The sequence below is a fragment of the Balaenoptera ricei genome, chromosome 20, assembly GCF_028023285.1.
Source record: "Balaenoptera ricei isolate mBalRic1 chromosome 20, mBalRic1.hap2, whole genome shotgun sequence".
NCBI classification, from domain to species: Eukaryota; Metazoa; Chordata; class Mammalia; order Artiodactyla; family Balaenopteridae; genus Balaenoptera; species Balaenoptera ricei.
The window spans coordinates 49,979,872-49,993,380 of NC_082658.1; the positions used below are offsets into that span (position 1 = coordinate 49,979,872).

At 42.4% G+C, this 13,509-nt stretch overlaps 1 protein-coding gene across 2 annotated transcripts in view; it reads left to right on the top strand.

The window, feature by feature from the left end:
- The first annotated feature begins 43 nt into the window (after positions 1-43).
- The window catches only part of VPS53 (VPS53 subunit of GARP complex), a 133,128-nt gene continuing 119,662 nt past the window's right edge, over positions 44-13,509 (top strand). The window contains exons 1-4 of one of the 2 annotated variants that reach the window (XM_059908274.1): positions 44-239; positions 2,206-2,286; positions 5,657-5,706; positions 9,650-9,716. In XM_059908274.1, the coding sequence (XP_059764257.1) occupies positions 153-239; positions 2,206-2,286; positions 5,657-5,706; positions 9,650-9,716 (285 nt within the window). In that variant the 5' untranslated portion in view covers positions 44-152. The remainder of the gene's footprint in view (positions 240-2,205; positions 2,287-5,656; positions 5,707-9,649; positions 9,717-13,509) is intronic. The other variant, XM_059908273.1, reaches the window with a different exon arrangement.

Below are 13,509 nucleotides of genomic sequence, written 5' to 3' on the forward strand. Positions count from 1 at the left end.
AGTGCCTGGCTTCCCGGAAGTGCCCTACTGGCTGACAGAGCCCAGGCTAGCTGGAGCGCTGCCGCTAGAGGGTTGCTGTTCTGGGGCGTGGGTGGCTGCAGGACGTGCGGCTCGGGGTCGGGGTGGGCGCCGGGAGGGAGCTGGGCGGCAGGATGATGGAGGAGGAGGAACTGGAGTTCGTGGAGGAGCTGGAAGCCGTGCTCCAGCTCACGCCCGACGTGCAACTCGCCATCGAGCAGGTGAGCGTTCCGCCCCTCGACAGGAGGAGACTGCGGAGGCTGGGGCAGCTCTGGGGGTGGGACCTGGGGTGGGACGCCGAGGAAGCGGTCTTCGTGGGAGACGTGGGAACTAGGCGCAGAAGGGCAAGGAAAGGTTTTGGTGGGAAGTGGTGGTGGGAAGGGGTTTCTGAATCTAGAGGAGGGAGAGAATCTTTTCTAGGCCTTGATTGTCTTTGGAGGGTGGGGCATCCTGGTGGGTTTGGGCAAAGGAGCTCTGTCTCCTGAAAGGATGCACCTAGAAGAAGGGACCTCATGGGTGGCAACCTCAGGTTTTTGGGGTTGCGGGGCTGTTCATTCATTTATCGGGCTGGTGTCGCAGTGTTCCGGATTCTCCATCTAGCCCCTTGTGAGTGACTCGGAATTGAGGGGAAGAGGTAACCTCTATTTTTGAAGCATATCGCAAAGCAGAGGGGCAAAGGTTAAAAAAAAAACCCAAAAAACCCTTTACCATACTTAGTTGAGAATTCCTGCTGTTGATTAGTTTGGGTTAGGTTGAAGAATATTCCCAGGTGGCTTCTCTTCCCTGCAGGGACTCTTTAGTTGACTAAATTCTCTTTTCAAGTGTATGGAGTTTTTAAGAGTGATGATATTAGAACTAGCAATTTAGACCCTTGTACAGGGTAACGCTCCTGATAAAGGGAGAAAAATCTCCCTTAAAGAAGTTGGTGTAGGGGATTTAGGAAAAGGAGGGGTGTGCCATACTTAATGACCACTGGGAAGTTTTTTGAAGTAAAACATTATTACTTCTATCACTGATAGTTAATATTTATTGACCATTAATACTTACTATGGGTCTGCCAGTGTACTAAGTTATTTGTTTGTATTGTCCCATTTATAGATTTTTAGATGTGTTTTCCTTGGAGTGGTTGGATTACTCATTCACAGCACATTTGGCAGATCCTGAGGATGCCAGGCCACTGGGCAAAGGTTTTGGTGTTCAAGTCACACTGCTTCCCACCCACCTCCATCTGCCAGAAAGAGACATACGTTTCTTTTTTTGTTTGTTTTTGTTTGTTTGTTTGGCCTTGCCTCAGGGCTTGTGGGATCTTAGTTCCCCTACCAGGGATTGAACCTGGGCCGCCCGCAGTGAGAGCACGAGTCCTAACCACTGGACTGCCAGGGAATTCCCAGAGACATACGTTTCATTCCCTTTGGACCTAGTGGGCTCCAATAGAAGAAACAAATAATGCAGTCAGTTATTGTTTGACAAGGGTTTTAGAAGAGCACAGTTTTTCCTATTTTTTAGTAAGGTTGAATTCTAGCATAGGTTTCTCCAATAAGCAGACCTCAAAAAAGAATTTGCTTTCCAGAATAACTGCCTTGAGCTGGTGAAATCTAGTACCCAGTGGATCACTTAACTGCTTTTATAACCCACCTTGTGACATGTTCTTCAAATTGCAACATTTGAAGGGAGTTAGCTATATTTCTCAGAAGGCAGCTTGCTTTCTTCTGTAAAAGAGATGGACAGTTCCTAAATGCCAGCTCTCCACTTCCTGATGCTGTCTGAGCATAATAATCGCTTTGATGCATAGTGAATTCTACTGCTGAGACATCACTGAGACATGGTGTATAATAAGTCTGTTATCAAGATTCCCTTAATACAACCATGTCATCCACTGGCTTGATCTGATAGTGTACAATGCCCACTTATTTTACCTTGTCCTTGGGATTTCGTGGATATCTGGAACTTTTAACTATTGCACATTCTTTTAGTTTTACCAAGATGTTAAAATTACAGATGTTGGTGAAAATTACAGATTTACTTTACCAGATATTTTATTGTGCGTCTGTTGTTGTTAAGCCTCGTGAAATGAAAAAAGCTATGGTCTTTGCTTTCAAAAAACTTACCAACCAATAGGGAGGAAAGAAATAATACATAAAGCAAGGCAGAAAGATACGTGATTTTTAATTCTCTATCTTTATGTAGGTATTTCCAAGCCAGGATCCTTTAGATCGAGCAGATTTCAATGCTGTGGAGTATATCAACACCCTGTTCCCAACAGAGCAAGTAAGTATAGAGTTTCCTTCTTGCAGTGGCTTCTGGCTCATCCTGAATATTAATGATGTATTACGTGTTATACTACATAATCTAAGAGACCTTGATAAGCAAGTGAGAGTTAAATTCAAGTTAGACTGCATTGTAACCAGCTTTTTTTGGGAGGGGGAGGGTTAGCTAATACCAAATACTGTTGTTGTGTTAGTGTGGAATTCTCTGTATAGTGAGCATATTATTAGAAATCGTACCCTTAGGTTGAAAGCGTCTGTCCTGTTGCCCCCCCCACCCTCAATTTTCTGTAGTAAATTGGGAAGTGGAAAGGATTTTTCGAATGTAATAGGGGAAAAATGGGAATGAGGTAGGCAGGATAAGCCTGGAGTTAGAAAGCTACTCTGTAAATTTCAGAACTTTGATTTCTAGCCCAGCAGACTATGGGTGGGTGTTGGCCCATTTATCCTGTACTGGGAGTAAGGAGGAAGAGCCAGTTTTAGTGGTAAGTAGGGTAGAAGTAGGGGGTAAAGGTGAGCTCAGTTTTGAACATATTTGGGCCATCCAGGCAGAAATACATAGTTGGATATTTGAGTCTGGAGCCCATCATTGCCATAACTGTTAATATTTTGGCATATATCCTTCTAAACTTTTTCTGATGGACATGCTGATTTTTAAAATAAATTTGGAAAAAATGGTATCATACTGTGTGATTGTCTTTTCTGAGATTTCACAGATAGCCTTTAGAACTCATCTTTTTCTTTTTTGGCTGCACCATGTACAGCTTGTAGGATCTTAGTCCCTGGCCAGGGATTGAACCGGGGCCCTTGGCAGTGAAAGCGCCAAGTCCTAACCACTGGACCGCCAGGGAATTCCTAAGAGCTCATCATTTTCTGTGAAAGACAAATTCTAGGAATTAGCTGGAGATAGAAATTTGGAAACAGTGGTATAAAGAGAGCAGTTTTAGCCACGAAGAGATTTAATTCACCCCAGCCTATCAAGACAGCTAACTCACCACAACAAATTGTTAGATTTGAAAGTTATATATATAGGGAACCACCAGGTTCTCCCTTCTTCCTGATAAGTTTTTGTGGGTTTTTGTTTTTAAACTACTGAAGGTAGCAAAAGACATTTGTTGTTCCACAGATTCAGTTATATGTCTTGTCTGATTATGTCCCCACATCCATGGTGATGTATAGTGAAGTTTCTTAGGTAATTCAGGAAATTTATGACACAGGGGTACCTTTATTTCCCCAAAGGGGAATTAAAAGGTAATAGACAGTAAAAGGTAGTAGTAAGGGCATGATTTATAATTTCTGTCAGCTATTGCTAAATCTTGGGCAAAATCCATCTATATACCTCATGGACATTGCAGTAGTTGCATTGTAGTTGTGGCACAGGGGCTTAGTTGCTCCGTGGCATGTGGGATCTTCCCGGACCAGGGCTCGAACCCATGTCCCCTGCATTGGCAGGTGGATTCTTAACCACTGCACCACCCGGGAAGCCCTTGTTCATTTATTTTGCTTTTTTGTTTGTTTATTTTTTGTATTTCACATATGAGTGAAATCATACAGTACTTGTGCTTCTCCGTCTGATTTATTTCACTTGATACCCTCAAGGTCCATCCACCTTGTCGTAAATGGCAAGATTTCATCCTGTTTTATGTGTGACCTGGTTCTCGTATCAGACCTGTGCCTGGCAGGCTCCTGCCTCTTCCTGCCAGCACAGGTTGCGGGTAGCAATTTAAAGCACAATTCCTGCATCACCCCCAGTTCCTTCTGAGGTAAAATATCTATCGGGAGAGAGGGAAAGAGGGCTTATAAAATTATATTTTGAAAACTTCAGTTAAAATGGTGCTATAAAATTGTACCACCTCTATTCCATTAGGGGGCACCCTTTCCTCATGTTTTCAGCTCACTAAATTGATACTAGTCCATTGTTTTTAGTGTCATTGTCTTAAAAATAGAAATAACTTTATTATAATTGCAATTGCAGTGCATTGTCAATATAGAGCAATTAGAAGATACTCATAGGCAAAAAGAAGAAAAACTTAAAATCCCTCTTCTTCATATATTACAACTACTGCTACTGATTTCATAGGTTACAGCTACTAATATAGACTCTAAGTACTAGTGTTTATCCTTCCAGGCTTTTTTCTAATGGACCTAGACACTTAGAAAAAAATAGAGGTATTTATTTATTGACGTTTAACATAATGTGGAGGAGTATACAGATCCTAAATGTACAACTTGATGAATTTTCACCAAATGAATAAAGCCAGGTAACCACCACCCAGACCAAGAAATAAAACATTTATAAAATAGCCCCTTCTTGCCCCTCCCAGTCACTACCTCCGCCAGAGTTAACCACTATCCTGACTTCTAATGCAGGAGAATAGTTTCACTTTTGAAATACTGTAAATGGAATCATACAGTATATGCTCTTGTGTCTGGTTTGTGTGTTTGTGTGTGTGTGCGCACGCAACGTCATGTTAGTAAGATTCATCCATGTTGTTGTCTGTTGTAATCATTCATTCTTTTTTTAAAAATTAATTTATTTATTTATTTATTTTTGGCTGTGTTGGGTCTTCATTTCTGTGCGAGGGCTTTCTCTAGTTGTGGCAAGCGGGGGCCACTCTTCATCGCGGTGCGCGGGCCTCTCACTATCGCGGCCTCTCTTGTTGCGGAGCACAGGCTCCAGACGCGCAGGCTCAGTAGTTGTGGCTCACGGGCCCAATTGCTCTGCGGCATGTAGGATCTTCCCAGACCAGGGCTCAAACCCGTGTCCCCTGCATTGGCAGGCAGATTCTCAACCACTGCGCCACCAGGGAAGCCCCATTCATTCATTTTTGTTGCTGTGAGGGTTTTGTTGTACGAGTTTGTCACGATCCTATGTACCAGGGGTCAGGAAATTTCCTGTAAAGGTCTAGATAGTAATTTCAGGCTTTATGGATTATTTAGCCTCTGTTGCAGCTACTCAACTCTGTCTTTGTAGCTCAAAGGCAGCTGTCGATAATATGTAAACGAATGGACATGGCTATTTTCCAATAAACATTGTTTATGAAAAATAGATTCCAGGCTGGATTTTGCAGTTGTTGCCAACTACTGCTATACTTCCCCCGCCCTCCCACCCCGGCTGCACTGCAAGGCTTGCGGGATCTTAGTTCCCCAACCAGGGATTGAACCCATGCCCCTGCTGTGGAAGCACAGAGTCCTAACCATTGGACCGCCAGGGAATTCCCTATACTTTTTTTTTTTTAAGTAAAAATTGTATCATACCATATGATTAGTTTCTTTGAGACGTCATAAATAGCCATTATAGTTCATCATTTCTCTGTGAAAGAGGAATTCCAGGAAGTGAAATAATAGCTGGCACTTTTCCTTCTTTATTGTAGTCTCTGGCAAACATCGATGAAGTCGTGAACAAAATTAGACTGAAAATAAGGTAAGTAACACCGTGTGATTATTAATAATTAATGAAAGTATGCTGTTCATTTAGTTAATCACATTCTGGATCACACTTATCTGTAAGAACACTAAAATCTCAAGTTTGCTGTAGATGGTAATCTTTTTAAAAATAGTTCATTTTTCTGGGTTTCCATATGAGCCTTGTGGCAAAGAACTCGATTCTTTGATCAGTCTTCAATTATTTATTTTAAAAAAAGGAAGGAATCTGTAACAGGCTATTCAAAACAGTTGATTATAAAAGGAGACAAAAGCATTTCTGCTATATTTTAGTGGCTTTATTTCTCTAGCAGATTTACCCTTTTTTTTTTTTTTTGTATCCCCAAGGCTTAGATATGAAGCTGGGCTTATATATGTCTCCCTTGGCAATGTATCAGCTAACAATATGGTCAGATCTGCTGGTTGGCGCGGGTGGTGTCCCAGGACTAAACATTGTGATTAATCTAGGATGTCTAGGGTGGTCATCAGATGTCCTTTCTGCCAAATAGCCTTATTCTGGTTTATCCATGTCTGAATTTCCAGTTTTGACGCATGGTAGATACTCAAAGTTTGTTTGTTGTAATTATTATTGTAATGGTTGATATTATTACTTTAAATATAGTTTTTGTTGTTGTTGTTGTTGTTTAACTTGTGATGAGGAGAAGCCTTCATTTTGAATCCAGGAGATGATTTTTTTTCCCCTGACAACCTTTGGGTTTTTAGGTGAAGACTTCTGCCATTAATGTTTTGTTCAGTTGGGTGCCTTAAAAAGTACAAAGAAGGGACTTCCCTGTTGGCGCAGTGGTTAAGAATCTGCCTGCCAATGCAGGGGACATGGGTTCAAGCCCTGGTCCGGGAAGATCCCACATGCTGCAGAGCAACTAAGTCCGTGCGCCACAACTACTGAGCCCGTGTGCAACAACTACTGAAGCCCGTGCGCCACAACTACTGAAGCCAGCATGCCTAGAGCCTGTGCTCTGCAACGAGAGAAGCCACCACAATGAGAAGCCCACGCACCACAATGAAGAGTAGCCCCTGCTCGCTGCAACTAGAGAAAGCCTGCGCACAGCAATGAAGACCCAATGCAGCTAAAAATAAATACAAAGAAGCCTGTTGATTGTTTTGGTGGACTTTAGCTGTAACAATTCTAGTAGAGACCACTAAGTTTTACAGGGTTTGCACAGAAAATGAAAATTCCCCCATGATCCAAAAATCACTTGCGAGGGGCTTCCCTCGCTGTCCAGTGGTTAAGACTCCATGCTTCCCAACCTAAGTGTCCATCGACAGATGAATGGATAAAAAAGATGTGGCACATATATACGATGGAATATTACTCAGCCATAAAAAGAAACGAAATTGAGTTATTTGTAGTGAGGTGGATGGACCTAGGGTCTGTCATACAGAGTGAAGTAAGTCAGAAAGAGAAAAACAAATACTGTATGCTAACACATATATATGGAATCTAAAAAAAAAAAAATGGTTCTGAAGAATCTAGGGGCAGGACAGGAATAAAGATGCAGACGTAGAGAATGGACTTGAGGACATGGGGACGGGGAAGGATAAGCTGGGACAAAGTGAGAGAGTGGCATGGACTTATATATACCACCAAATGTAAAACAGATCGCTAGTGAGAAGCAGCTGCATAGCACAGGGAGATCAGCTCTGTGCTTTTTGACCACCTAGAGGGTTGGGATAGGGAGCGTGGGAGGGAGATGCAAGAGGGAGGAGATATGGGGATATATGTATATGTATAGCTGATTCACTTTGTTATACAGCAGAAACTAACACACCATTGTAAAGCAATTATACTCCAGTAAAGATGTTAAAAAAAAAAAAAAAAAGATTCCATGCTTCCAATGCAGGGGGCACGGGTCCGATCCTTGGTCAGGGAACTAAGATTCCACATGCTGCGCGGCACGGCCAAAAAAATCCCAAAACAACAACAGAAACAAAAATCACTTGCAAGCCAGTTATTTTCAGCTTTCTCCCACCATACCTTTAACGGTTCTTCAAATGAAAAATGACATAAATGACATAAACTGACATAAATTTCTCCGGTTGAGGTGCCATTAAATGGCCCCTGTTCAGCTGCAGGAGAAAGAGGAAGTGGGGGCCACAGATCCGCCTCCTGCAGATCAGGGCCCAGGTGGTGAGGCATGGCTTTCACATATCACCTGGCTCCTCATCCCTCTTAAGGTTCCTAGGATGTTACTGAGGAAGGATTTTGTGTGGGATACTTTGAATTCTCTGGCTTGTTCCCATAAAGTTTCAGCAACTTTGTCACGTCTGGTTTACCCCATGACAAATACTAAAAGTTACATTGGTCCTTTTGAATGGCTCTGAACATTAAGTGAAAATAGCCTTTTAAAAAATAACAAAGGTGACTCATCAGTCTGTGCTGGGCTTGGCTTCTACGCTAGTTGCTGCCCCCTCACTGAGGTCCAAGGCCTGACTCTTCCTCCTATCATCCAAACATCTTTGTTTTTTCTTCTGAATAAGTAGCTGCAATCTGCAAATATTGATGGATACGTTACTAACTTTTTTTAAAATTAATTAATTAATTTAGTTTTGGCTGAGTTGGGTCTTCGTTGCTGCGCATGGGCTTTCTCTAGTTGCGGCGAGCGGGAGCTACTCTTCGTTGCGGTGCACGGGCTTCTCATTGCTGTGGCTTCTCTTGTTGCGGAGCATGGGCTCTAGGCGTGCAGGCTTCAGTAGTTGTGGTGCGCGGGCTTAGTAGTTGTGCCTCACGGGCTCTAGAGCACAGGCTCAGTAGTTGTGGTGCATGGGCTTAGTTGCTCTGCAGCATGTGGGATCTTCCCGGACCAGGGATCAAACCCATGTCCCCTGCATTGGCAGGCAGATTCTTAACCACTGTGCCACCAGGGAATCCCAGCGTTTTTTCTTTTGGTCAACCTGGAATCGAGATTTTTTTTTTTTTTGGAATTTTTGAATTTTATTTATTTTTTTATACAGCAGGTTCTTATTAGTCATCCATTTTATACACATCAGTGTATACATGTCAATCCCAATCTCCCAATTCATCACACCCCCACCCCCACCCCCCCGCCACTTTCCCCACTTGGTGTCAATACGTTTGTTCCCTACATCTATGTCTCAGTTTCTGCCCTGCAAACCCGTTCATCTGTACCATTTTTCTAGGTTCCACATATATGCGTTAATATACGATATTTGTTTTTCTCTTTCTGACTTACTTCACTCTGTATGACAGTCTCTAGATCCATCCACGTCTCTACAAATGACCCAATTTCGTTCCTTTTTATGGCTGAGTAATATTCCATTGTATATATGTACCACATCTTCTTTATCCATTCGTCTGTCGATGGGCATTTAGGTTGCTTCCATATCTTGGCTATTGTAAATAGTGCTGCAATGAACATTGGGGTGCATGTGTCTTTTTGAATTATGGTTTTCTCAGGGTATATGCCCAGTAGTGGGATTGCTGGGTCATATGGTAGTTCTATTTTTAGTTTTTTAAGGAACCTCCATACTGTTCTCCATAGTGGCTGTATCAATTTACATTCCCACCAACAGTGCAAGAGGGTTCCCTTTTCTCCACACCCTCTCCAGCATTTGTTTGTAGATTTTCCGATGATGCCCATTCTAACTGGTGTGAGGTGATACATCACTGTAGTTTTGATTTGCATTTCTCTAATAATTAGTGATGTTGAGCAGCTTTTCATGTGCTTCTTGGCCATCTGTACGTCTTCTTTGGAGAAATGTCTATTTAGGTCTTCTGCCCATTTTTGGATTGGGTTGTTTGTTTTTTTAATATTGAGCTGCATGAGCTGTTTATATATTTTGGAGATTAATCCTTTGTCCGTTGATTCGTTTGCAAATATTTTCTCCCGTTTTGAGGGTTGTCTTTTCGTCTTGAAGGAATCGAGATATTTTAATGATTTGTATCCTTTAACTTTTTTTGCTAGGAGACTGGATGACAACATTCGAACTGTCGTAAGAGGTCAAACAAATGTGGGGCAGGATGGCCGGCAAGTAAGTAACTTTTTCCTTTGCATTAAATATATCCCCTGATTTCTTCAAGACCCCACAACCAAGTGACCGAAATATCGATCTGCCTGCTTACAGAGTACTTCCTTAACTGATCTGTCCCATCCACAGCAGGAAACTTGCATGACTTGTCCCAGTAGTAGCAGGGGGAGGCTGCCCAGACCAGCCAAGGGACTCAGCGTCCCTTGGACCAGAAGCATATATTGTAGCACAGCTCACCCAGGTCCAGGGTGAAATGCATGCTGAAATGAGAAAACCAAAGTTTCCTTGTCTTTCTCCTTAATGTCGGACATCTCTGAGCCCTCCTTTATTTTGTGTACTGTGACCCAACAAGGTTGCTGCTTTTATCTATCTGCTAAGTTGTTGGGATTTTGATATTCGTGTTTTTTAAAAATATTTATTTATTTAGGCTGCTCTGGGTCTTAGTTGTGGCATGCAAACTCTTAGTTGTGGCACGCATGCGGGATCTAGTTCCCTGACCAGGGATTGAACCCGGGCCCCCTGCATTGGGGGCACGGAGTCTTACCCACTGGACCACCAGGGAAGTCCCTCATATTACTTTTGTTGCTGCAAAAGATAGCAGTAACCTGTGTGTCAAAAGACATTATCAACAGAGTAAAAACATCAACCTATAGAATGGGAGAGAATATTTGCCAATCATATATCTGATGAGGGATTAATATCCAGAATATATAGAGAACTCCTAAAATTCAACAAAAAAAAAGCAAACAACCTGATTAAAAACTGGGCAAAGGACTTGAATAGACATTTCTCCAAAGAAGATAATATGAATGGCCAATGAGCCCACGAAAAGATGCTCAGTATCACTAATCATCAGGAAAATGCAAATCAAAAGTACAGTGAGAGTGGGACTTCCCTGGTGTTGCAGTGGTTGAGAATCCGCCTGCCAATACAGGGGATACAGGTTCAAGCCCTGGTCTGGGAAGATCCCACATGCCGCGGAGCAACTAAGCCCATGTGCCACAACTACTGAGCCTGTACTCTAGAGCCCGCGAGCCACAACTGCTGAAGCCTATGTGCCTAGAGCCTGTGCTCCGCAACAAGAGAAGCCACTGCAAGGAGAAGCCCACGCACCGCAACGAAGAGCAGCCCCCGCTCGCTGCAACTAGAGGAAGCCCGCACGCAGCAACGAAGATCCAACGCAGCCAAAAATTAATAAATACATAGTTTCTCTTGCAAAAAAACCCACCATTTATTAAAAAAAAAAAGTACAATGAGATACCACCTCACACCCATTAGGATGACTAATATCAAAAAACCAGAAAACAACAAGTGTTGGCAAAGATGTGAAGAAATTGAAATACTTGTGCACTGCTGGTGGGAATGTAAAATGGTACAGTTGCTGTGTAAAACAATACAGTGGTTCCTCAAAAAGTAAAAAGAATTATCATATGATCCAGCAATTCTGCTTCTGGGTATATACCCAAGAGAATTGGAAGCAGGGTCCTGGAGAGATACCTGTTACCCCCATGTTCATAGCAGCATTATTCACAATAGCTAAAACATGGAAGCGACCCAGGTGTCCATTGGCAGATGAATGGAAAAGCAAAATATGGTCGGTACATAATTGGAATATTATTCAGCCTTAAAAAGGAAAGAAATTCTAAAAAAAAAAAAGGGGGGGGACTTCCCTGGTGGTCCAGTGGTTGAGACTCTGTGCTCCCAATCCAGGGGGCCCGGGTTTGATCCCTGGTCAGGGAACTAGATCCCACATGCTGCAACTAAGAGCCCACATGCCGCAACTAAAGATCCCGCATGCTGCAACTAAGGATCCCGCATGCCGCAACTAAGGATCCCGCATGCAGCAATGAAGATCCCATGTGCTGCAACTAAGACCCGACACAGCCAAATAAATAAATATTAAAAAAAAAAAAAAAGGAAAGAAATTCTGACATCTGCTACAGCATGGATGAACCTTGAGGACATTATGCTAAATGAAATAAACCAGTCAAAAAAAGACATATCGGATGATTCTACTTATATGAGGTACTTAAGAGTAGTGGAAATCATAAAGACAGAATGTATAATGGTAGTTGCCAGGGGCTGGGGGAGAACGGGGAGTTAGTGTTTAATACATGTAGAGTTTCAGTTTTACAGGATGAATTATGGGGATAGATGGTGGTGATGGTTGCACAACAGGTCAATGAAACTGTACAATAAAAAATGGTTAAGATGGTAAATTTTATGTTATGTGTATTTTACCTCAATAAAAATTTTTTTGAAATCAAGATGGAAATAAAGTTGATATATTGCAAAAAAAAAAAAGAACCAGAGAGAGATAGTAGTAACCTGACACAGCTATAATTCCTCATACCTAGTTTTGTTGCCTAGCAGGTAACTGTCAATTCATTTCAAAGTTTTATAGTTCTTTTTGGATCTAGCTAAGGAGGGCTGTTGGAAGGGGATGAAGGGGAGAAGCAGTGTATGGGGAAGAGGTATTCTTCAGTGACTGGGGGGCCAGATGTTATCTGTTAACCATTTTTCCTTTTCATCTGGATTCTAGTCTTCTGCTTAGACGTCCTATTTCGGAATTGCTTTCGTTACAGAAGTGCTGATCGTGCCCTGTCTAGTCTTCCCTTACAGTGTCCGGCCTGCCCTCTTCAACAGTCATTCAGTTAGGTCGGCTGTGTGCACCTCTCAATTCTGTTATTTGTCCTGTTTTGACATTATTTAGTGTATAGCCAATTTTTTTAAATGTTCATTATGCTGCCCAGATTTTATGGGGGTAGTGTGTAGTCCTATGATCTCTCATATTCTGGTTTCCTCTAGTAGCTCACAGGTGTTATATATGTGTTTTTCTTTTTCTCTTATATGTTTAGTTTTATCCGCTTCTCTGTTTTTCCTACATTTTTACGACTTTCTTTTTCCTCTTACTCGTCATCTTCCGTTGGCCTGTTTGTAAGTAGTCTACCATCTTCCTTGTAGTCGTCATCAATATTTGTGTGTAGACATCTTAGTTTCCTGCAGCTGATCCTATTTCCTGGCCTTGCTTGGTTCTTAGTCCTTATTGCTTTGGTTTTTGTTTATCTAGGTCTCTCCCATGAAGCGTCACCACTCTGGCAGGTGAGGCTTGTGTAAATAGGGCCCTTAGACGTAACAAAGAGTAACAGGGTAGCCGGCCAACACTCCAGCCCCATTCTGCTCTTTCACTTTCCAATATATGTCTGGTCATGTCATCTACCTCTTCAGAAACCCCCGTGGGCTCTCTACCAACTTAAATCCAACTTCTTTGCATGGCATTGAAGGCCTCAGTCTACCTTTCCAGTTTTGTCCCCTGCTGTGACCCATCCACACTGGAAGCCTAGCGCTCTCCCAAGCATGCCCTTTGCTTTCTGGACCTATGCTTATGTTCTTCTGTTTGCCTAAAATGCTCTCTCTCCTCTTTTTCTTCCAGTAGCTTCATTTCAAGATCATACCCAGTTCAAATACTACTTCCTTTATGAAATTTTCTGTTTGGCTCAATGGTATATACCAAAGGAATCAGAATTTTAGAACCCGAAGGGACTTGGAACTCATCTGGTCCACTCCTCTCATTTCACAGATGAGAAAATCGATCCCAGTATCCATCAGTTAGATGTACAGTCTCTCTGTCCATGAACCCCCACAGTCCTGCGCCCGTGCTTTTGATTTGGCTTTCATGATCTGCTTTGACTTATCAGTGAATACATCTTGTCCCTTTGGCTCGTGTATAAGGTCCTTGAGGCAAAAGCTGTATCTTCCTTATCTTGGCATTTCTCAGAACACATAGGCCACCTGC